General features: G+C 37.3%; 1 protein-coding gene across 1 annotated transcript in view; it reads right to left on the bottom strand.

The window, feature by feature from the left end:
* The window catches only part of LOC136877837 (dynein axonemal light chain 1-like), a 71,518-nt gene extending 45,187 nt beyond the window's left edge, over positions 1 to 26,331 (bottom strand). The window contains exons 1-3 of the mRNA XM_068228758.1: positions 26,247 to 26,331; positions 10,213 to 10,304; positions 7,226 to 7,377 (exon numbers count right to left, since the gene is read on the bottom strand). Of these exons, the coding sequence (XP_068084859.1) occupies positions 7,226 to 7,377; positions 10,213 to 10,304; positions 26,247 to 26,331 (329 nt within the window). The remainder of the gene's footprint in view (positions 1 to 7,225; positions 7,378 to 10,212; positions 10,305 to 26,246) is intronic.
* Between the last annotated feature and the right edge of the window lie 830 nt (positions 26,332 to 27,161).

The following is a 27,161-nucleotide window of genomic DNA, read 5'->3' as shown; positions in this document are numbered from 1 at the left end:
TCAGAGAAAAAATGGAAGCGGTCCGACACTTCGAAAAATGGAGGCGTCGGCCAAAGGAAGACAAGGGCCACGAAGGGCATGAAAATGAAAGACTTCCTAGGCCTCCATACGTAATACCGTCGGGGTCTGAAAAGAACAAGAGTTGACCAAGGGAGGTCGGATAGGATAGATTAAAGTGAGGAGCCTGGCACAAGTAAGTGGAGGCAATGCCAGGACTCAGCTGAGGGTCCCGTGGTCGCCAACCCACGCTCCAATTTTCAGAGCCCCTGAGGCCCTCCTTTGTAGCCTCTTACGACAGGCAGGGGATACCTTGTGTGTTATTCTACCGCCCCTACCCACAGTGGTTCTGATTGAGGAAGCAGAACGAGATCCATACAGAGCTCTAAATTCTAGGTGACCTAAATATACTAGTAACATAGGACATTTTGGAGAACCATCTTAGTACTGTCCTACAAGAGAAAGATACGCGCCTTTTAGAAGACATAGAAAGCAATTATGGATTTTTGGTGAACCTTGAACTTTTTACAGTTGAAGAGGTGGTGGCAGTAATTAATAGTTCTAAAGACAATACAGCCTCTGGCTCTGATCTCATTTACACTGAACACCTGAAAAGTGCTCTTCCATTGCTTAAACAAGCCATCACTTCTATTTTAAATGTATGCCTTCAACAGGCAACGTTCCCTAATCGTTGGAGAAGATCTACAGTCAGAATGGTATATAAGGGCAATGGAAAATCGGATGAACCAAATGCCTATAGAGGTATTGCCCTTGAATACACCATGTTTAAGACCTTTTTAAAGCTCCTGGCTAATCGTCTGATTTAAAAAGTTGATGATAGACTTCCGGAGGCATAGTTTGGATTTCGGATAGGAAGATCAACAGCACAGGCAATTCAGTGCCTTCTAAATGATATCGAGGCCGCTCTAGTAGTCTAAAAAGGAAAATTACATGTCATTTTCATAGACTTTTCCAAAGCATTCGACACATTAAGCTGGAAGATTCTGTTGGAGAAATTAGAACAATTGATAGGGAATAGCAGCTACATAACACGACTCATTAAAAATATATTGCCTCAAATTGCACAGTGATAAATGACGGAATAACAACATCTAATCCTATAGAACAAACCACTGGCCGTTGAGCCCATTGTTATTTATCATCGCGACTGCTGATGTTGTAGAAGTTTTTTCAGAAATTGTAATTCTGTATGTGTATGCAGGTGATATAATGTTGGCTTCGAGTTCAGAACAAGAGCTACAAGCAGGTTTTAACCTAATGATGACATGGGCGGAAAAGAATGAGCTTCGTTTGAACGAAGAAAAGACATTTAGGAAGGGTTGGAGATCAAAACTTTCAGCGCAAGGAATGGTCCCCTGCGAAGTGTGAACAGCTTCAAATACCTGGACGTCACATTACAGTTTTCTGGCAAGGATTTTACGCTGCATATTAGGGAAAAAGTAAACGCGGCAATAAAGGCTATGAATGACATCCGGTTCCCACACAGGCGATCACTAAAGGCAGCCCTGGAATTGTTTAAACTTAAGGTAACACCCGTTATAGCTTACGACCTTGAAATCGTATGGCCTCATTTAAAGAAGAAACACTTAGCGTTAATAGGAAAAGTTAAGGCGACTTTCTTGAAAAAGATTCTGTGTGTTTTTAAATACACCCTTTCACGTCTGGTTTATGGGTTAACAAGGGAACTGTTCTACATAGAGGATCTTGGGCTACTAATGCCTCTTCTGTCCATAAAAGGATATGATCATTTACTGAATGAACTGAAATTAAAAAGGAATAACATGTGGAGAGACTTTTATGCTACCGATGCAATGGTCTTTATAGACTGAATGCGAAAAGGTGGTGGTGGTGGTGATTATTGTTTTAAGAGGAATTCCTCTATATAACATTAATCAGAGGGAAAAATGGAAGGGGTCCGACACTTCGAAAAAAGAAGGTATCGGCCAAAGGAAGACAAGGGCCGCGAAGGGCATGAAAATGAAAGACTCCCTAGCCCTCGCAAACCTAATAGCGTCGGGGTCGGAAAAGAACAAGAGTTGACCAAGGGAGGTCGGACAGGATAGATGAAAGTGAGGAGCCTGACACAAGTAAGTGGAAGCAATGCCAGGACTCAGCTGAGGGCCCCGTGGTCGCCAACCCACGCTCCAAAGTTCAGAGCCCCTGGAGGCCCTTTTAGTCGCCTCTTACGACAGGCAGGGGATACCGTGGGTGTTATTCTACCGCCCCCACCCACAGGGGGTACTGAATGCGAAAAGAGTTGACCTAAGATACCTAGTCACTAGGTTCGCAGTACATGGTTTTCACTATAAACTATGTGTAATGAAGCGGTTTCATCAGCCTGGTCCGAACTGTGTGTGTGATCGCTGTGGAAACCCTTGTCATCGATATCATGCTTTATACTATAGGCTTCGGCGAGAATCATGGAAGGAATTCTGTTCAGACGAGCATTAGTTTGTGTAATTTAATTATTACACTATTGTGACATTGTATTATTGCTTTACAGAATTGACCATTGGCTTCAATAAATGTTTTATTGTTATAAATGTAGTCAAGCCGGACATCACTGTAATAATAATGACAATATACATGTAACTGACTCAATTGCAATTATTGCTGTGTTTGTGGGTATCCTTACTGGAATGTTGTTCGCTTAAAATTTCATCTGGTTGGGAATTATTGTGAGATAATTGCTGCATCTGAAAGGCAATGATGGAGTCCCTTGTTCTACTAGGATGACCAGACACGATGGTTACCACGTCAGACTAGACCGAAATTTTCCTTTGTTGTGGGACACTAAGAACCAAAATTCGTATTGTAATTTAATCTTTTGTTTTGAAACAGACGATCAATTCATTCTCAGTTTACTCATGCTGAAACAGTTGTATTTAATATTAGATCAATATATGTGATTTTAAATCCGATTCGTGTTCGCCACATCAAATTTACTACTGTAGTTACATATTTTCTCATTCCATCCTCTTGACATCTTATTGATATTCTTCTTATTAATCTGTTTGCCCTCCAGGGTCGGTTTTTCCCTCGGACTCAGCGAGGGATCCCACCTATACCACCTCAAGGGCAGTGTTGGAGCTTCAGATTCTGCATCGGGGATACGACTGAGAAGGATGACCAGTACCTCGCCCATCTTACTGATACTACGGAATTAATATCTACCGTATATATTTGATACATTTTGTCGTCGATAAGAAGAAAGAAGAAAGAGATATTCGCGGTCTAGCCAGTATTCATCAGCTCACGCCACGACCAAAAGATGTGAGTATCACGTATCTACGATTGGAGCGAAGTTCGGGGCAGCTACAACAAGCAGAACTTCATGGAACTAGGTATTTTTTTAGTATCTCCAGTTAGTAATTTATATCCTTTCTGGAAATGGGAGGCATGATTAGTGCAGTAGTTCAACTGTTGCATCTGCACTCAAAAGACTGAGGTGATAGTGATTATTATTTCAAGAAAAATTACAACTAGGCAACTCTCCGATATTAACACTAATCACGGGGAAAATTGGAAGAGGTCCGGCACTTCGAAAAGTGAATTTATCGCCAAATAAAAGGCTAGAGTGACGTAGGCGTGAAAATAAATGTCTCTCTAGGCCTCTCAAATCTTTGGCTCCTAAGTGAGCTCCCTCTTTCTCCCCAAAAATTGCTGAAGTTCTTAGATATTTTCTAACTATTGGGTTGAATTATTTGACGCCTACCACACAGCGCAGGGACACTGCTTGCCGATACAACGTCTTGCAATCATCTTTCATTCGCATATTGGCATTATGCGATAATTTCCTTTCGCCCCTTGCGAGATTATTACGTACTGAGAACAGGTGTATTTCCGTATTGTGAATGTTACTAATGGTACAATTCGGAGTGAAATTAATTAATATATTCTTCTTTTGTAGGACTGTTAATCAACCAGGATATTGCCAGGCAAGTAGAACAGCGCAAAGTTCGAATAATGTATTTAATAACATAGCTGGTGTGAAGTGACTAATTGAGCAGTTTCAAAACAACGGTCTTATTTCATCGAATCCCTATGAACTGTAGAAATTTAAATACGATGTCTAAGAAACATTAAAATTCTGGAAGAAAGAAGGAAAGCGATGACATCTGTTCCACAAATCTCAATTTAGAGCGCTATCGTAAATATGTACGAGGATCTGAATCAATCAATTTAATCAATCAATACTGACCTGCATTTAGGGCGGTCGACCACGGGGAAGATTCCTTATCTTTTGTTTTCCTAGCCTTTCCTTAAACGATTGCAAAGAAATTGGAAATTTATTGAGCATTTCCCTTGGTAAGTTATTCCAATCCCTAACTCCCCTTCCTATAAATGAATGTTTGCTCAATTTGTCCTCTTGAATTCCAACTTTGTCTTCATATTGTGAACTTACCTACTTTTAAGACACCACTCAAACTTATTCGTCTACTAAAGTCATTCCACGCGATCTCTCCACTGACAGCTCGGACATATCACTTAGTCAAGCACCTCGTCTCCTTTCTACCAAGTCTTCCCAACTCTAACTTTGCAACATTTTTGTAACGCTTCTCTTTTGCCAGAAATCACTCAGAACAAATCGAGCTGGTTTTCTTCGTTTTTTCCCGTTCTTGAATCAAGTTATCCTGGTGAGGGTCCCATATACGGAACTACACTCTATTTGGGGTGTTATCAGAGACTTATATGCCCTCTCCTTTACATCCTTACTACAACCCCTAAATACCCTCATAACCATGTGCAGAGATCTGTACCCTTTATTTGCAATCCCATTGATGTGATTACCCCAATGATGATCTCTCCTGATATTAACACATAGGTCAGGCGGAACCACTATGATACAGCAAGCATATTTAGTTAATTCCTCATTGAGCCTGAAAACTGACTTGATTATGAATATCGGGTTTTATTTTATATGACCATCTTAAGTTTTACGGGCAATATACTCAGGCATATTATTGCCTCTTACATTGAGGTTAGTGTGTTTTGTTGAAATTTGGTGATTTGTATATGTAACCAGTCAAGTTGACAGCAGTAATGAGCCATACTTAAGACAGCCATGTTTGGTTATTCGGGACCAAACTTACATGAATGAATGGCATCAGACAGTGGACTACCTGTACATTCGTCCCTAAACAAAATAAAGCAGTAGCTAGGGTAGCTCCAACGATTTCAGAAGTAAGTACAATAAGGTGAAGATCCTGTTGTTTGGTAGTGATTTAGCAGTAGGATTGCCAAGGAAAGATTCGGGGTGGTAGTGTTTATTATTTTAAGAGGAAATGCAGGTGGAGAACCGCCTTCTTTTAACACTAATCAGAGGTAAAATTAAAGAGGTCTGACCCTTGGAGGAATAAAGGCATAAGCAAAAGAAATTGAAGTTCCTCGCAAACCTGAAGTAATACCATCAAAAAGGGTTGACCAAGAGAGATCGGATAGGAGAAATGAACGTCAGGAGCCTGGCACAATCAACCCTCCCAAGTTGAGAGTCCCTGTGGTTCACTTTCAATTGGCTCTTATGTTAAGCAGAGGATACCAAGGATGCATTCCACTGCCCCACCCGCAAGTGGTGGTAGTGGTGATTATTGTTTTAAGAGGAAGTAAAACTGGGCAACTATCCTCTATTAACATTAATCAGAGGAATAAACTGGAAAAATGAAGTTATAGGCCAAAGAAAGACAAAGGCCACGCCAGGCGCGGAAATGAAAAAGTCCATAGGCCCTGAGTGCAATAATACCATCGGGTTGGAAAATAACAAGAGTTGACCAAGGTATGTCGGATGGAAAGGAAAAAAGAGGAGCCTGGCACAGGTAAGTTGAAACAATGCCAGGACTCAGCTAAGTGTCCTGTTGTCGCCAATCCATGCTCCGAAGTTAAGAGTCACTGGGACCACCACACATCCATCTGCGTGTGGGTCTATAGAACAGCACACACATTATCCTAGGCCTGCCGTAAAATGCTACTAAAGGGGGAGGCCTATGAGATATTTCATTTTCACGACCCCGTCCTTCTTTGATAATTTCATTTTTCGATGAGTTAAACTCGTTCCACATTTTCCGTGCGACTAGTATTAATAGAGAAAGATGGCCAAGTTGTACCCCCTCTTAAAAGAATATCCACCACCACCCCCACGCACAGGAGGAAAAATACTCCCTGGACTTCATAAAGTGAAAGAAGACATGACAGTTAAATTAAAGCAATATCAGATTCGTGCGAACACCGCGAACAGGACACATTACGATAAGAAGGAAACAGTTTTCAAATATCATATAAATTACAGGAAAATTCATATTCATTTTCCTTCATTCTTCAAGTAACAGTATTCTTAATATGTCCAATCAAAATCTTTTTCTGTGAATGCGAATTTGATCTCAATGTAATTAGTCTACTTCGTTCTCTTCGAAAATCCACGCTTTTAGACGGTGGTCACAACTGCTGCAAGAGAGTGAGTAACATGCGTCATTAAGCGTAACACGTTCATCGTAACTTGTCAGTGCCACCTATGAGGAAGTGCACTACAAACGATTAGGGCGATAAATGTAAATTTTATGCAAGCAATGCCATAGAACTCTGAAAACGTCTTTGTGAGGACTCTGAAGTTTCAACTAGGGCACAGATTTGGAGTGTAGTTTTTCCTAAGACTTAAATGTGCCCAATAGAATTGAAATATGTATTGTTGATGATAACAGCTCTCTTACTACTCCTTAAATGATAAAAACCTGCTTCCAAAAATAAAGCATTTAAATTTTAGTCGATTTTCAGGCCATGCTATAATAGCCTTACATATGAAGCTAAGAAGGGTCGTAAACTTCTTGGAAGATATTTAGTAAAATCAAATTTTTTGTTTGTATTCATAAAAATAGATTCATGCAGAAAAATTGTAAATAGTATCCCCCAGAATAGAGAAAAATTCTTCAAGAAGAAGTAACATCTCATTTCCGGGTATAAAGTACTTCAAATACTTGTCTGAAGATTTCATATATCATAACTTTTCAAGCCAGCACAAGTGTTTAACGATATTGAAATACATTTCGGCCAACTCGTCCAGTTTCATTGTTTATTCTCGTTCAACGTAGGCTATACAGCTATTGTATGATGCTCAAAGTGCGACCCCAATAAATTGGAAATAAGGCCAGAAAGGAGAATAATTGTGAAGAGGACATCCTTTTATGTTTTAAGACAAGACCACCAAATTCATACTTACTCGCACTTTGGTATCATGGAGAACGAATTGTCTAAAACTTGTATCGGTGGCCATTGAAAATAAAGCATTACTTCTGTCGCTTCACTGGGGTTTTGGCCGGTTTTTTCTTGCCACCGTTGAATTGCTTCTTTCAGACTTGTTCCCTTTGTCCCCTAATGAAACATCAATTAAGAAATAAAGTGTGTTGTGATTCGACAAATTCAGCTGGTAAGAATTATTATGATCACATTTAGTCAATTAACTATTACCATCGAAATTAAAATATCAATGAGATATTTATTTGTTGTTGCTAGAGTTTTAGTTCACAAATTCGAATAAACTGAACACTTTATTTTTAGATATGGAAGTAAATTTTTCAACAATGTTGACACTAAGAATAAATAACAGACACTAGGAAAAGACCTTATCCGCAGATGCTGTATATAAGACGTTCTATCGCAAAATCTGGATACCAATATTGATTAACATCGCATATGAACATGGCGCTGCTGTGTCGTGTGGTGAATGACGCATTCACCAGCAACGGGGATGGTTTATTTATGGCCAAGTGCACGAACCTTGTTTACCATAATCAGCGTTTAAACCATAGTGGTCGCTAGCCGAAATGTAACGTGAGAGGTCGCGCGTAAGACTTCCTCTCACATTAAAATAAATATGACATTTTTCACAGTTTTGTTGAGCGTAAGGCTGAAATCTACCACTGAAATTAAACGCAAGTTCTACCTTATATATTTTAGATAAAAATGAAATGATTAACTGTGTGTGTGTGAGAGAGAGAAGGGGGGGTATGGCTTTTAGCGCCGGGAGTGTCCAAGGACAAGTTCGGCTCGCCAGATGCAGGCCTTTGATTTGACGCCCGTCGGTGACCTGCGCGTCATGATGAGGATGATATGATGATGAAAACGGCAGATACACCCAGCCCCCGTGTCCGCTAAATTAACCAGGATTTCTGTGACCAAAGGCCAGCACGCTAACAATTTAGCCATGGAGCCGGACATGATTAGCTGTTTATTAAAGACGCAAATTACTACTTAAAATAACATATGCAATGCACATAAGAATGACTTCCGTCCTGAAGTTGTAAAAAATAAAATCTTACACATGCATTGTATCTAGTAATATTTACGTACAAAGCAAGGATTCTGAACACAATAACATTTTCAAAAACAAGAAGTACTAATAATACAAATACTAATGCGTACAACAGGAATAAGTTTCCAGCTCCACTGCAACATAACACCAACGTCATTAGTCGCGCGATGAGAGAAACTCTCACACAGCGCGCACGGACACAGAGAAACCTTTGTTCTGACTAGGGGACGGGGTGCTTACCCTTCAAATGTGAATCGCTCTACTCACGACAGTTATAAACTCAGCTAGAAGAGGGATCCGTCACCTCCCTTTCATCACTGTGAAGTAATATCACAATAAAAAATAATGTGAGAGAAAATCTCATATAGTGACCACTCGCGGGTTAAGATACTTCCTAAACATTGTTTAAATGAAAGTGCGGAGCATCATTCCTGATTATTATTTAAATCCTTGATTAGTGGCGGTTAAATTTAAACGATCAAGTTCATGCGGTTACCACACATAAACAGTGATTTACAGTGAAGGTAAAATGCTTGCCAGATTTGGAGATGATTTTCAACATGTACTGTTATATCTGGAACAGAATGAAAATGAGCACAAAGGTATAATAGTGGAGAGAGATGATCCTTATAATTAACTTAGTGATAGGAAATTTGTGGAAATACTTCGCTTATCTAAACTGTTTCATTTCTTCTGGAAAATATCCCAAATAACCTATAATTTCCAGCGCAGAGAAATCATCCTGCTTCTGGTATCAACAGACTGCTCACTGCATTGAAGTATTATGCCACTGCTTCCTTTAACAAAATCGTAGCTGATACTACTAATATGCACAGAACAACAGCAGCTCGGAACATACACGACGTGAGTAATATTAGAGCTTGTGCAACAACCGTATGCCAAAATATCCGTTTCGAATTCCAAAAAATTGGACGATTCCTCCTTATAACAAAAGAAACATGAAATCACCGAACGCGTTCACTATTCTTCGCTAGCAAGTCAAACATCACGTTAGTGCTCAATACCACTGCCAGCTAAACATGCTTAACTAAACATTTGGTGCACCACACTTCCTTTTAACCAGGCCTTAAATTTAAACCATGTGTACGTACACACTGGTTAGCCCAGAGCCATCTTCAGTTAAAGCCGGAAGGTACGCTTGGCAACGCTGTATCTATCTATCTATCAAGCGGAGGCCGAGAGAAAACGGGGCGTGTCCGACTTTGAATGACTTCGCCCATATTCAGTACATTTAGACCAACAAGGTGATTATGATACGTGCATACTCTTCGTAAAATTATACTAAGAAACACACCCACACGTCAGTAAATGCATTCACTGAAGTTAGAAATGCACATTTTACATGAATAAAAAAAGAGAACAGTACTCACAAGATCAATTATTGTGGAGCCTTGCTAGCTTCCTCAATGCGGACAACTCCTGTTCTTCATCTGCTTTCTATATAATGTAGACAATAAACGATCTATCAAACCATTATTGTCACACCCACCATGACCACGTCCAAATCAGAACTATTGATTTTTAATATGTTCCTAAAGAAGCTCTGGATAGAGAGAAGGGATATTCTTTATGATTTTCACAATCCAGGTAGTATTTCTTGTAGTCTTCACATACCAACAAGGTAAATATTCCTGCCACCGTTACGCAGACACACACAACACAATCTGATGGCACCACTAACCCACATCTCTGTAGTTCTAAAAATAGGGGTCATCTGTTTCATTACTCTGCTGGAGACCTAAACATGTGTCACAGATTATCCTTCTGGATATTGTTCTTACTGCATACCCAAAAATGTATATTAACCCTGACATCTCAAAATACCCACCAAAAATTTCACCACATGATAAAAGCGAGTCTAACTTGTTTATTACTTCGACATTGGGCCTAATATCACTTTTCTTGATGGAATCAGGCTTTTCTAATTGACTACAGTCAAACTGCACTTTTCCATACCACTGCAAGCCTAGAACACACTTAATCCTAATTTTCATCTCACTTACTAGGACGTAAATTGTAGTAACATTGTAGTTACAACCACTGAGGTATCGGTACTGACCAAACCGTTTTTCTAAGTTATCAATTTGAAACTTTCCTAACAGTAAATAATTTGCTTTCACAGTCTCAAATAGGAATTTGTTAGTAACTCTTCTTATTTTTTGTGTAAATTTCGAAACGTTGCCTTAAAAATTTAAGGTAGGAAAAATAGTCTGTACTTTCTCTGCTTACCTAACGAAACTCTATGGGCTTGCCGAGCATTTTTAATACATTTCTTTGTACACATTCAACACTAACACTACAAGCAGTGGCTTTGGTATAATTTAATAAATATTCATCACTTGGATATTTCATCACCAGCTAAACGTGTCATTTCTTTTACCGACACCTGATAACTATTAACATACACGGTACAGAGACATTCATATCTTGGTGAATTTTGAGTAAATGGCTTTCATTTGGCAAATCATCCATTTTCATGTTTTCCCTAATTTAATTTCCAGTCTCCTACATTCAGGATCTATTCTTTTAACACTTTTTGATGCCAAATATTTTGGCAAATTTGGAAAAAATAATTGGACATGCATCAGGAAGAAGCTCATTAGGTTTAGATGGTAGGTAGTATAGTTACGTTGCCTTTAATATCACAAATTGTATCCTCTGTTGGAAAACTTTCGTCTGTGGAATGTCTTATGCACAGGACTGAATTCTTACCAGGTTCCCCAATTATCCCGTTTAAAGTGAAAAATACGTTTTTGTTTTAATTCCTCGTCTGAAGGAAACCTAAACAAGGTAACAAAACCTCATTTTTATGCTTTAGTTGTTACAATAAAAAATCAGTCTGCGCCTTCACAAATACCGATGTTACTGATTTAACCTCCCTGTAACTACTTTTACGTTTTGGGGAGACGCCGATAAGCCAGGATTGTGTACCGTAGGAGTTCTTTAACGTGCAATAAATATACCGATACGAGGTTGACGTGGTTGTGTGAATGATTTTGATCCACGAATATCTCTGCAATATGTGCCACAAATGGAAGATAATCATTGATTTTACTCAAATAAAGTCTCAAATCGGAGGTTGATTAAGAAATACCGTCGTAACTAGGAAGAAATATGTATACGTATTTACTGGCTGTAAACAGGAATCCATTATGTTGCATTCCGCTGCTTACGTCGTCTTTTGTTTCTTTCTTGAGGTCCAGTACGATGAATGGGAGTTTTATGTCTGCGATTTTTGTTATCTTTGTCCATATTTCTTGCATTCCGCTGCTCGCGCCGTCGTTTGTTTTTTCTTGAGGTCCAGGCGTTGCCTACGTTATAGCGTAGGCAACGGGTCCAGGGGTGGCACAAACGAGCTCTCTTTCTAACTGGTTGGCTGGTACCGATGAATGGGAGTGGGTATTTTGTTGAAAAATAGCATGATCCCTGGACCAATACATATATATATATATATATATACACCTCGTATATATTAAAAGGAAAATAGCATGATCCCTGGACCAATAAATCGTTTAATGAATCAGTTAGTGCACATGAAGTGACAGCCCATCAAATTACATCGAATCAGAAAAATCAATAAAACGACACCAAAGAACTTCAGTGAGCAAAGACATCACAGACGACAGTGTTGGACACACAAAACACTTACGGATACGCTGCGACGTAGCAGAAATAGTTGTTGTAAGGCAGTAAAGTATGTATTTTATAAAATAAAATATTTCGTATTATTTCTTAATCAACCTTCGATTTCAGAATTTATTTGTGTAAAAGCAATTACTATCTTCCATTTGTGACAAATATTACAGTGATATTTCGTGGATCAACATCATTCACGTAAGCGGCTGACGTATTTAAGCACCTTCAAATACCACCGGACTGAGCCAGGTTTGAATCTGCCAAGCTACACAGCCCGGCTGCGCCTTCACATAGACTACACTTATTTCGATAATGGCTTCTACGTACTGTATGCTTATTCAATCACTTACCTAATTATATATCCTCGAACATATCTCTGAAAAATAAAACGAAACATAAGACGAAGTTCACCACACATCAACATACATGGATAGCTCCCGCGCTTTCATCTTGGCCTCCGCTGCACGTTGCCAAATTTACATGGCACCGACTTGTAACTGTAGTCGGCTATAGTTACCCGAATCTTAAACGAGGTTGGTGCACTTTGCCATTAGTTTCATTTCCTCTTAAATCAGTAATAACATCTGACATCGTTCATGGGCAACATCCATATAGATGTATTCCAACTCTATCAAACGATTCGTCAACTGGAATAAATAAATAAATAAATAAATAAATAAATAAATAAATAAATAAATAAATAAATAAATAAATAAATAAATAAATAAATAAATAAATAAATAAATAAATAAATAAATAAATAAATAAATAAATAAATAAATAAATACATACATAAATAAATAAATAAATAAATAAATAAATCGCTGATCTCCATTTAGGGCTTTCGCCCATGTGGTATATTCCTTATAAGTTGTTCTCCTAGTCTTCTTCGTAAACAATTTTTAAAGAACTTGGAAACTTACTGAACATTTTCATTGAAAAATTATTCCAATCCCTACTTCCTCTTTCTATAAACTAATATTTTCCCCAATTTGTCGTTTTGAATTCAAACTTTATACTACTACTACTACTACTACTACTACTACTACTACTACTACTACTACTACTACTACTCCTAGTAATAGTAATACTAATAACAATAATGTAGTTTATCACCATTAGACAACATACAGTAATTGCAATAGACAAAGTCAAGTACAATATGTAAGTTACAGTTTAAATAAACAATATAAATAAATCTAATTGTCATTAAACAGAACATTACATATAAAAGGTTTACATACACTGAAAAGTAAAATAAAAGCTTATAACGACACTTCGAGCTATTTGCCTATTGAATAGTAACCGTGGAGCTTAACTTAACTACAAGTGTTACCTACCTATTAGGAAGGGGCTGAGTTTCATTTTCGCCCCTTGACAATAGCGTTACTGTTTCTTCAAATTCTGATAGTGAATAAAAACTATTTAATATCAGCAATTTTTGACATATGTTTTGAAGGGCATGTCTTTTCACTGGTTAGGTAGCTTACTGAATAATTTAATCCCATTATACCTACAATTTTCTCGTCTCTTCTTCAATCTAACATATGGTAAATCAAAAAATTCTTCTCCGTGTATTGTATGAATGTTTTTGTCTACAAGATCTCAGATCATCGAGATTTTCTTTGATACTAAGGATGCAATGAAATATGTATAGTAATGGGAGAGTCCCTACAATATGGTACCTATGATAATTGTGAATGGAAGAAAGCATAGTACGCACACAACATCTGATTACTACTAACTGATTCTTTCAGTCTTTGAAAAAAATTATATTTATCCTTACATAAAAACATGGATCCTGAAAAATTCTTGAAGTAAAGAAATTTAAATGAGAAACTCTAAATAATTATATAAAAGATAGAGTTTTTGAACGTAGATCAAGTGAATTGGAAGGCATACACATAAATGAACAAAGCGTGAAAAATAAATTTTATGATATCCAAATTATCTTAGATCAGATTAAAGAAGTAGAAGTTCATGCAATCTCCGAAAATTTGTTAACCAACAAACTCATCCCGGCTTTTGAAATTAAAAAAAACTACATTTCACATCATGTGGTAGGAGAACAGTTAGGTGGGGATGTTTCGCTTCATATTTTTAAAAGTGGAAAAGCAATGTTATAAAGGAAGTAAATAGATCCATAGCATACTGCAAGTCACGATTACAAAAGGAAATCTAAGATATTAAATCATTACATCTATAACCCACAGAAAAGTAACTTGCCATGCTTTATGATCGATCTAGAAAATATCCTAAATAGTCGTTCAGGGCATACTTCAATAATACTTGGAGATAAAAATATAGACTTGCTCTCAACCTCCAGAAACATAACTTTGTATGAAAATTTAATAACAATTTATGGCTATATAACATGTAATAACAAATACCCAACTAGAGTATCGAAAACAACCTCCACATTAATTGATCACATACTGTTCACAAACAGTGTTGTATGTTGGATATTCAGCCCGAAGGCTGGTTTAATCCTCCACAGTTCCGCCAACAGCTGTCATAAAAAGCCTAGGCGTCACTGAAGAGGCATATTAGGGAAATGAGGAGTGAGGTAGTAAAGAATGTAATGTATTCAATACAACAAATTACTTAAGTGATCACTACCTACTGGTATATGAAATTTCTAGTGAAAAATCAGTTCCAGAAGAACAAATAATGGCAAGAAATATGCAAATTACAACAAATTAAATCAGTATATCCAACAAAATAAATTTAACTGTGAGGAAATGGTGGACATAAACCTCTATTATAATACATTCATGGAGTATATTAGCAAGGGAATTGAAACCTGCCTAATTTCGACAAAAAGGAAGATGACTGGTGGTATATGGTGTCAGTATTACAAACACAGAGGACATATGCAATAATCTAAATGAAATATACGTTAACGTAACAGAAAATATCAGAAAAGACCTTCCTGAAGGTGAGCAAATTCATGGCAGCACAACAGATGAAAGACAAACTAATAGTATTTTCATGTCTCAAACTGAAGAATATGAAGTGCTGAAAATTATCACTTCTCTACAAAATAAAAATAATTTAACAGAAGATAAAATAACCAATGCCATTTTAAAAACCTGTATTGAAATTTAGTGACATATATTGTCGAAATTATTAGCCGTTCAGTTCTCAGTGGAGAATTACCCAAATGTGCCAGAATTTTACATATCTTTAAATCAGGAGATAATACAGATCCATCCAATTACAGGCCAATTAGTATACTATCTGCCATAGGAAAACTCATAGAAACGGTAGTAAAATTAGATTGGTAAATTTTCTATGTAAAACTAATTAATTTCCCGATAATCAATATGGGTTTCTTCCAAATAGAGGAACGGATAATGCCATATTTGATACAGTAATAGATGTTCAAATGACCTTAGATGAAAATAAATTATCAGCAGGGCTACTCATATATATTAAAAAAGCATTTGACCTGGTTGACCACAAAATACATCTGAACAAGTCAAAAATAGCAGGAATTAAGGGTTTAGCACACAAATGGTTCCAAAATTATTTATCAAACCGAACACAATATGTGATGATTAACGATATTAAAAGGTGTAAGCAGCAAACAAAAACGGATGAGCGCAGGGCTCGGTACTAGGTCCTATTCTATTTTTGATTTTTACAATCTTTAACACTATAGGGAAAATGTAAATTATTCGCCGATTATATCTTAATAACGTATAAAGGACTACGCGAAACACAAATTATGGAAGATACAAACTGTGACTTGAAAAAATTATCGGACTGGGCTTTATCTCAATAAATGATCATGAATGTGACTAAAATAAATTACTCAATCTTTCATAAAACAGCCCGTAAGATCACAATGGGTAACACTGATACCATAAAGGACCAAGTAATAGAGAGAATCAACTCAGCTATGTATCTTGGTATAGTATTAGACTCAACACGTTCTTCGAAAAGCCATATTGATTAAGTAATCAGCAAAATTACCCCTTTGATAGGAATAATGCACAGATTAAGATACAGTAATTTATTATGCAATGATCCACCCACATCTAACATACATAAGCTTCATCTGGGGAAGATGCAGGAAAGATTTTGTTTATAATTTGGAAATCCTAAAAAAGAGCCATCAAAATCATATATGGATTTCCCCTCCACCAATCGTCACTTAAGCTTTTTCAGAGTCAAATATTCTGCCATCCTATAAAAAAAATGCATTTTCATCATCAGTCTTTATGTATAATCTAGACAGGAAATTAACCTACTCTGCTGTTAACTTCTCCCATTTTAGTGAAATTCAGAGATATGAAATAAATCAAACAATACTGATCTGCATTTAGGGCAGTCTCCCAGTTGGCAGATTCCCTATCTGTTGTTTTCCTAGCCTTTTCTTAAATTATTTCACAGAAATTGGAAATGTATTGAACATCTCCCTTGGTAAGATATTACAATCCCTAACCCCCCTTGCTATAAATGAATTTTGCTCCAATTTGCCCTCTTGAATACCAACTTTATCTTCATTCTGTGATCTTTCCTACTTTTAAAAACGCCACTCAAATTATCCGTCTGCTAATGTCATTTCACGCCATTTTTCGCAACAGCTCGGAACATGCCACTTAGTCGAGGAGCTCGTCTTCTTTCTCCCAATTCTTCCCAGCCCAAATCTTGCAACCATTTTGTAACGCTACTCTTTTGTCGGAAATCACCCAGAACAAATTGAGCTGCTTTTATTTGGATTTCTTCCAGTTCTTGAATCAGGAAATTCTGGTGAGCGTCCCATACACAGGGGCCATACTCTACTTGGGGTCTTACCGGAGACTTATATGCCCTCTCCTTTACATCCTTACTACAACCCCTAAATACCCTCATAACCATGTGCAGAGATCTGTACCCAACACCTAGATACTTCCAATGATGCCCAAAAGGAACTTTCACCCCATCAACGGAGTAAATAAAACTGAGAGGGCTTTTCCTATTTGTGAAACTCACAGACTGACTTTAAACCCCGTTTATCAATATACCATTGCCTGCTGTCCAGTTCACAACATTAACGAGGTCACGTTGCCGTTACTCACAATCTTGTAACTTATTTATTATTCTACACAGAAAAACATCATCCGCAAAAAGCCTTATCTCTGATTCCACTCCTTTACACATATCATTTATATATGTAAGATAATATAAATGTCCAATAATACTGCCTTGAGGAATTCCCCTCTTAATTATTAGAGGGCCAGATAAATCTTCGCCTACTCGAATTCTCTGAGATCTATTTTCTAGAAATATAGCAACCCATTCGGTCACTCTTTTGTCTAGTCCAATTGCACTCATTTTTGACAGTAGTCTCCCATGATACACCCTATCAAATTCTTTAGACCGGCCAATCGCGATACATTCCATTTGACCTCCTGAATCCAAGATATCTGCTATATCTTGCTGGAATCCTACAAGTTGAGCTTCAGTGGTATAACCTTTCCTAAATTCGAACTGCTTTCTATCGAACCAGTTATTAATTTCGCAAACATGTCTAATATAATCAGAAAGAATGCCTTCCCGAAGCTTACATGCTAAGCATATCAAACTTACTGGCCTGTAATTTTCAGCTTTATGTCTATCACCCTTTCCTTTATATACAGGGTCCACTATAGCAACTCTCCATTCATTTGGTATAGCTCCTTGAACCAAATAGTAATCAAATAAATACTTCAGATATGGTACTATATTCCAACCCATTGTCTTTAGTATACCCCAGAAATCTTATCAATTCCAGAAGGTTTTCTAGTTTTCAAATTTTGTATCTTATTGTAAATGCCATTCTTATCATATGTACATTTTAATACTTCTTTAGCATTAGTCTCCTCCTCTATCTGGACATTATCCTTGTAAGTGGTGGTGGTGGTTATTGTTTTAAGAGGATGTCCATCCTCTATATAACACTAATCAGAGAGAAATGGAAGGGGTCCGACACTTCGAAAAATGAAGGTAACGGCCAAAGGAAGGCAACGGTCACGCAGCGTGTGAAAATGGAAGACTCCCTAGGCCACCATACGTAATACCGTCGGGGTCGGAAGAGAACAAGAGTTGACAAGGGAGGTCAGACAGGATAGATGAAGGTGAGGAGCCAGACACAAGTAAGTGGAAGCAGTGCCAGTACTCAGCTAAGGGCCCCGTAGTCGCCAACCCACGCTCCAAATTATCCTTGTAAACAACAATATTTACATACTGCTGACTGAATATTCCTGCCTTTAGAAGATCCACACATACACACTCCCCTTGTTCATTAATTGTGCCTGGAATGTCCTTCTTGGAACCTGTTTCTGCCTTAAAATCTCTATACATACACTTCCATTTTTCACTAATGTTTGTATAACTGCCAATTATGCTTGCCATCATGTTACGGTATCCTTAGATGCCTTCTTTGCTACCGGTACATTCAATTTCCTATTAAGTTCCTTCAATTCCTCTGCACTTCCACAGCCATTTCTAACTCTATTTCTTTACAATCTGCACCTCCATCTTAGTCTCTTTATTTCTCTATTATAACAAGGTGGGTCTTTACCATTTCTTGCCACCTTTAAATGTAAAAATCTGTTTTCACATTCCTCAACAATTACTTTAAACCCATCCCTGAGTCTGTTTACATTTTTATTTACGGTTTTCCAACGACCATAGTTACTTTTTGAAACTGCCTCATGCCTGCTTTATCAGCCATATGGTACTGCGTAATAGTCCTACCTAAAAGACCGTCCTTTCTCTTACATTTATTTTTAACTACGATAAAAACAGCTTCATGATCACTAAAGCCATCTATTAATTTGGTGTCTCTATAGAGTTCATCTGGTTTTATCAGCACCACATCCAGGATATTTTTTTCTCTAGATGATTCCATCACTTTCTGAATCAGCTGTCCTTCCCATGTTAGCTTATTTGCCATTTGTTGGTCATGATTTCTGTCGTTCGCATTTCCTTCCCAATTGACATTTGGTAAATTCAGATCTCCCGCTACAATCACATTCCTTTCCATGTCGTTTCCCACATAGCTGATTGTCTTATCAAATAATTCTGAATCCGTGTCAGTGCTACCCTTTCCCGGTCTGTACACTCTAAAGACATCAAGTTGCCTATTATTGTACCGTATTGTATTTTATTTTATTTCATCCGACTGACCTTACAGTGATATGGGACACGTCAATAATCATATTTACAGTAACAAAGGATAAACCAGTAATATACATGCCATGAGAAGTAAAGAGAAATAGGTTATACAATGTGTGTAAAGAGGCACAGATTTAAAAAAGGCGATACATAAGTTAATTTTCAAGAGCTAAGTATTCTTCAATAGAAACAAATTTCACCGAGCTCGATAGCTGCAGTCGCTTAAGTGCGGCCAGTATCAAGTAATCGGGAGATAGTGGGTTCGAAACCCACTGTCGGCAGCCCTGAAGATGGTTTTCCGTGGTTTCCCATTTCCACACCAGGCAAATGCTGGGGCTGTACCTTAATTAAGGCCACGGCCGCTTCCTTCCCATTCCTAGGCCTTTCCTGTCCCATCGCCGCCATAAGACCTAGCTGTGTCGGTGTGACGTAAAGCAAATAGCAATAAAAAGGAAAAGAAACAAATTTGAATAATTCTTTCTTTAATTTTGAACATGGTTTTATAAGCTTAATGTAGTCTTGCAATTTATTAAATAAATGTACTCCTGCATAACTCAAATTTGATTCATATAGCTTAGTTTTGTGTGGTTCTATGTGCAGGCTGTGCCTATTTCTAGTACTATACCTATGAACATAGGAGTTTATGGTGTAACTGTTTACATTCTCCTTCATATAATTATACAAGTGTATGGAAGATGTAAAGGCTAGGCAATGGTAAAATAAAATAAAGTTTAAAGTATTTCCTTCAGCTTGTCCTCCTGCCGACACCGGCCATTTCTCTAATTATTTTCTTATCTAACTTAAAGATGACATCTCTACATCGTGAATTCCCGCAGTAAATGATTTCGTAGGTTAGTATGGGCTGGACATATGCAAAATACATTATTGGGCAAGCCTCTAAATTAAAACTGTATTTCAAAGATATTATCATGAAATAAATTCTACTAAGCTTTTTCCCTATAAACTCTGTGTTTTCCCAGGTTAATGATTCATCCTTCCGTGGTTTCCCATTTTCACACCAGACAAATGCTGGGGATGTACCTTAAATAAGGCCACGGCCGATTCCTTCCCATTCCTTGGCCCTTCCCATCCCATATTCGCTATAAGACCTATATGTGTCGGTGCGACGTAGAGCAACTAGGAAAACATGATTCATCCATCCACAAGCCAAGAAACTTTGTTGATGATGAGTACTCAACTATGGTCTCTCCAAATGATATAGGACTAATTTCCATATTTAGATTAATATTATGGTGAAGTGTAAACACAGTAGTTTTCTGTTTACATAAAATTAATTTATTATATTCCAGCCAGCTCAGGTTATTACTAGAGACGGGAATTATAGGCACGAATAGGTTAGAATGCAAACGTATTTAACCAAGGCGCAGGTCCATGTTACCCGCATGACGGTTCTGCGGTGAGATTTGCATATATATTATCGGTCTGGACAAACAGAACCCTAAAATTTTATGGAATTCCCCGACATAACTGTAGAGCGGCTGGATTACACTTGCGCCTTCTTCAAATACGTTTGCATTCTAACCTATTCGTGCCTATATAAATACCGTCTCTAGTTATTACTCACTATATTGCCTGCCTTTAATCCCAACACTTCAGAACTTTCATCAGCCTCATAAACAGTAATATCATTTGCAAACAAAGTTAACTGCACTCCTTGAATATCACTGACAATTTGGACAATATCATTAATAGATACCGTACTAAAATTATAACGGTCCTATAACTGACCCCTGTGGAACACCATCATCTATATTTCTGGCACAGGAATACACATTCTTAAGTACATTTTTGCTCAAATCAGCACCGGTTTATTATATTTCAACAATCTGTCTTCTATCCCCTAAAAATGATTTGAACCAGTTATAGGCCAATCCCTAAACTCCATACATGTATAAATTTTCTAAAAGCAAGCTGTGGTCAATTATATCGAAAGCTTTTGTTAAGTCTAAGAAAATACCTAAACATGCACCCTTCACATCTAGTGTGCCGTTCAATGAAGTTAATGAATGTTGTGGTAGTTGATCTATTTTTACGAAAGCCATTTCGGCAACCAGCTAATATATTATGCTTCTCTAAGAATGATAATAGTCTATCGTACAAATTTTTTTCCAGTATTTTGGAGAAATATCTTTAGAAATGAGCCTTACATCTAGAATTTCATGTTTCTCATCTTTAACTTTTTCATGGCTTACAAATTCTTCTTTCACCAGAATGAATATTCCCCCTCCCACGATTCCTATCCTATCTATACGATACTATCCCCAGTTCCGTGAGAACATTTCTGCATCCGTTATATCATTTCTCAGCCATGATTCAACTCCTATTACAATATCTGGTAAATATGTATCTATTAAATTAATTCTAATCCTTTCTTTACAATACTTCTCAGTTCAACACTAACATATTTATGCCATCCCTACTTGACTTCAAGATCTCTTTTTCCTTATCGCCGCTAGAGGATCATTAAGGATATATACCTCTCACCCCAATCAGTAAAGTGTGGAGTGAAAGGCATAGAATCATCAATGTTTAGGGAATATAATATGTTGCCTCCTGTTATAAAGAACTCTAAATTGGTTAAATGGTTTAAGAAAACTGAAGGAACATTACTCTTATAGAGATATCTTTAAAAAATGTCATGTGGCAATTTCTAGCCGGGTGCATCTCTTGTAAGGCAGACCCTCCGATGAGGGTGGGCGGCATCTGCCATGTGTAGGTAACTGCGTGTTATTGTGGTGGAGGATAGTGTTATGTGTTGTATGTGAGTTGCAGGGATATTGGGTACAGCACAAACACCCAGCCCCGAACCATCGGAATTAACCAATGAAGGTTAAAATCCCCGACCCAGCCGGGAATCGAACCCGGGACCCTCTGAACCGAAGGCCAGTACGCTGACCATTCAGCCAACGAGTCGGACACAGATATCTTAATATAACCTCTATATAACTTACTTTAATTAATACATTAATAAATTGTCCATATTTAATACCTTACAGCCATGAAATATCTTAATATACTTCTGAAACACTATGATGATAACATGTTAAAAAACAACAAATATTTTTAGTTATCCAAAAGTGTCATTGTCACTGTACTGAACAAGTTGGACAATATGAAATGTAATTATTGTGTCGCCTACTTACTTAGGTACTGATTCCATAGCACTTTCTTTAATTTAATTTTGAAAGAAGACAGATTGGAAACTGATTTTAAATCTCTTGGAAGATGATTATATGATTGAATGGCTGAGAACTTAAAGCTACAGTTGCCATACTTATATGAGTGTATTTGAAAGAGAGCTATGTCACCTGTTTGTCGTGTGTTATAATTATGAATATCTGAATTCAGGGTGTAGTTACTATCGTGCAGGACACTGTTTAGTTTAATTTTGTGAATTAATATTGATGATCTAAAAGCAGTGCACATAGATAGGGGCATAATTTTACTATTAGCGTATAGAACTCGAGTGGGTGTGTCAAAAGGAAGATTATAGATATTTTTGATTGCTCTATTTTGTATTACCATAAGTTCATGAAGGACTGTCTTTCTGCAACGAGACCAAATTACGTTTAGGTGTTGTAAGTGACTGTGGATGAGTGAGTAATATACTGTAAGTAGAACTTCCCTACGGACAATATATCTTAATCTCCTCAAAAGCCCAGATACTGGAGCTATCTTTTTTGCAATGTAATCAACATGCTCTACCCAGCTTAAATGTTTATCTATTATTAGACCCAGATATTTAAAGTGATCGACCTCACCTATTTCCGCGTTGTTAATATATATCTTTGAATGATTAATATTTTTTATACTCGGCTTAGTTATAATCATATATTTAGTTTTATTGACGTTCATAGTTAATTTATTGATACTGAGCCACTTGTTTATTGCGATGATGTCTTCTTGCATATTTTTGATCACCGATTCCACTTTGTCACCAGTGTAGAATACATTTGTGTCATCTGCGTAAAGCATAATTTTACCCTTTAAATTTAGAATATTTATATCATTTATGTATATCAGAAACAAGGTAGGGCCCAAAATAGACCCTTGTGGAACCCCACATTTCACATCCTTGTCCGGGCTCTGATAACCATTGACGGAAACAAATTGCTTTCTTCCGCTAAGGTAGCTGCGGAACCACTCTAATGCAACACCACGAATTCCAGCGTCTTCTAATTTAGATAACAGAATTTCGTGATTTACCGTGTCAAAAGCTTTAGCGAGATCAATAAACAATCCGGCCGCAATCTGGTTACCGTCAACGCTTTCCTGAAGCATCGACACAAGATCAGTAACTGCCAGTTCTGTGCTGGAATTCTCCCTGAAGCCATACTGGGATCGATAAAAAAATCTATGTTTGTTAAGAAAAGCCATTAGTCTTACCTTTATAATGCTTTCTAATATTTTGGAAATGATGGGTAGTATGGATATAGGTCTATAGTCCCCTGCGTTACTAGTGTTCCCTCCTTTGAAAATCGGGATAACTTTAGCAATTTTTAAAGCCTGCGGTACGACCCCAGTTGCCATGGATTCATTAATTAATGTAACAAGCTTAGTTATTAGCTGTTCATCAAAACTTTTGATCATAGTAGCTGTAATCCCATCTACTCCACAACTTTTTTTACTTTTTAAATTTTTAATTATGCATTTGACTTCCGTGTTATCTGTTGGATATAGAAAAAGGGCCTCAAGCTGGCGGTTACTATTCAGATCTATGATATCATGTGTGGTTATCTGTGATGCAAGATTATCGGCTATGCATGTAAAATATTTATTGAATTCGTTAGCAATTTCTTGTTTATCATTAATTACGACATTCCCTATTGACAGAGTTTTGCAAGTTTCTGAGCTGTGCTTTTTGTTATATATAATTTCATTCAAAATTTCCCACGTTTTCTTAGGATTCTTATCATACACGTTTAATTTTTCCGAATAATAATTTGTCTTAAGTTTTCTTTTTAGGAATGTTACTGAATTTCTACATTTAATGTACTCCTCTCTCAAAGGAATATTATCTTTGTGTTGCCCAATCTTAAGTTTAGAGTGGAGAATGTTCCGTCGCTTAACGAGTTTTATCAATTCAGATGTTATCCAAGGAGTAGCCACATCTACTTTGAATGCGTTTTTCTCCTTTATGGTATGGAGATTGCCTCTATTTGTGTGTTTTTTTGGATTTGAGTAATAAGGGAGTTGTACATCTGGTTCATCTTAATATCCTGGGCAGAATGTCTTGCATTCTCTGGCAGGAAATTAGTGTTATTTGAATTAATTTTATCCCTGCATTTTAAGGGTAAAGTAAAAGTGTTGTTTTGGATATAGCTTCTCTTATGTGGCCATACAGTATCTGTGATAAGGATGTTATGATCACTTATGTCATTATCTACATTCGAAACAGTGAAATATATTTTATCTGTGTTAACTGCTACATGATCCAGAAGAGTTGATGATTTGTCAGTCGTGCGTGTTGCATAAATCTTGTTACACAGTGTGAACCCATAGCATGAAAGGATATTTATATACTGCTTTTTTAAATGATCTTCAGTAAAAGTGTCAATATTTGTATCACCAATAAAAAAACAAGGAGTATTGTTAGTCTGACAAAGGAATTTTTCCAAAGATGTTAAAAATGACGTTGCATTGCCCCTCACAGGATTGTATCCTCCAACTATATGCAGACTATCTGAATTGGAATTACCAGCTAAGATGTCTCCCCAAATCTCAACCCAGATCAAGCTATGTTTCATTTCACATTTTTTAAGAATTTTAAATTTCCACTTTTTATGGATAAATATCTCTGACCCACCACCCCCTTGTGTATCTCTGTGAGCAAACAAACATGAGTAGTTACTTAAATTGTAATATTTGGCCTCGTTGCTTTTAACCCATGTTTCGGATATAACCAAGACATCGATTTCACCTAAGATATGGAGCAGTATTTCTAATTCGTCTAGCTTATTTTTAACACTTCTACTGTTAATATGGAGTATTTTTATCTTATTACAGTCGGGAAGAATGTTATTACTATGAATAGCGTAGTCATGCACACTCAGAAATTTTAATTCCCTACAGTCGTAGGTATTAGTGTAGATAGTGTGGTCCGTCGGTATCGTCTCTGTCGTCATCGCCGTTTTACCGCTAAGGCCATCTTGAATGTCCATAGAGATGTCGTTTCTAGTTGCTGCTAATACGGCTTCCATTGTCTTGATAAGATGTCTTGTTCGTTATTTCGGGTTGGAGTTTGTAGATGTCATCTATGCTGGTAATACGCGTAGTCCTTCCACTGTCGTCCTTTTTAACATAAATTTTGCAGTCCTTCGTCCAAACATACTTAAATCCGTGCTGTCGAAGATCCCTTGCTTTTTTGTGGAGATATTTATTCTGGGATGTCAGGTGTTCGTTGATATAAATATTCCGTGACTTAGCTTGAATCCCGGCATCAGTGGAGGTCAGTCTTGGTTTGCTTCTCTTTGCTGTTAGTATTTCTTCTTTCTTCAAACGACTGCAAAATTTTACCAACAGAGGGGGCGGTAGTTCTGTTTTATTCTGAGGAAGTCTGTGGCACGCGTCAATGTCATTGGTGTTTATGCCTAGACACTTGGCAACATCTTTCACGATTTGGACAGGCTTCTCATTGATAACCACAGGCAGCCCATGAATTTCTAGGTTATTTATGCTACATGTTGTTGGAGCTCGTTATTTTCAGATCTGAGCCGCTGTATCTCGTTGTTAGTTACTTCACGCTCGTTCTGAAGTGTTTGAACATGGTTTCGCAGAACAGTGATTTCCGTCATAGCTTTGTTGAAATTATCACTCATTTTGATTAGTTCAGCTTTCATTTCGTCAAAACTTGCGGCACAAAACGATACAGACTTTTGAATATCTTTCTGTTCACACTCGATAGATTCAATTTTAGTGAGTCTATTGTTGATTTGGTTAATCACACTAGCCAGGTCCTTGAGGTTAGGACAGTCACTATTGTTTTTGTCGCTAACACACTCGCTGTCGTCACAATCACCACAATACCACTTACTGGTTTTAGAGGAAATAAGTTTTTTAAATTCTCTTCTGTTAAGTTCGACACAAGTTCTATGATAAGACTTACCACAGCCGTCACATATGATAAAGTCCTCTTTAAGTTGAATATTTTCATTGCAGCTCCCGCACACCGACTTCTGTTTAGACGCCATCTTTACAACCATAGGCCTGCAGTGGAGGGTAAATGACGGTTAAACCTACACATTAGTGTATGGCTTCTGATTTCTTGCGTATACCTTCTACTCAGGCTACTTCATTAAATTTCGCCATTTTGTCAGTTAGTTTTAATTTTCCAGCTGAACTCGTAATCGCAAACATTGAATATTCAGCTTGATAAATAACATTCTCATCCATCACTTAATTAAGGTTACCACTGTTCGTTGCTTACGTCTCCGCCTTATGTTCATATATTCAAATGCCTCACCCGTTGTCCGATATAAGCCTGAGAAATATGAGAAGAGGAGGCTGCAACATACACCAGTCAAGAGTTTGTTCCTGTGAAAGGTGTGATTGCAAATGAAAAGAGGATCCTTAGATTGCTTTTCAATAAATAGCTGGAAGGAGTTACAGTAGGGAACTACTTTGTAAGCAAATAAAGATTTTCAAACTAGACCATTAAATTATAAATGTCTTCTTTTAAATAATAAAATTTCTATACGCCTAATATATGCCAAATGCTGGGATATTTGCTGAAACGAGCTCTAACCCACTAATGTTAAAGGTCAGGATGGTCTTGCATTTGGGATTTGTCATGCCCTGTTCTAGAATACACCCTGTGAGAATTTTCAAATTACACCGCTGATTATAAACCTTCTGACCTTAAAAATCTTCACAAATATTCGTGTCTTAATGTCATTCAATGCCATCTCTCCACAGACGGATCGGTTCTTGCCGCTTAGTCAAGCAGCTCGTCTCCTGATTCCCAAGTCTTCCCAGCCCAAAGTACGGAAGCTTGTCATAATACTTCTCTTCAGCTGGAAAA

The sequence above is a fragment of the Anabrus simplex genome, chromosome 7 (genome assembly GCF_040414725.1).
Source record: "Anabrus simplex isolate iqAnaSimp1 chromosome 7, ASM4041472v1, whole genome shotgun sequence".
NCBI lineage: Eukaryota > Metazoa > Arthropoda > Insecta > Orthoptera > Tettigoniidae > Anabrus > Anabrus simplex.
Note: the sequence above shows the minus strand (reverse complement) of the source record. Positions and strands in the feature narration are given on the sequence as shown.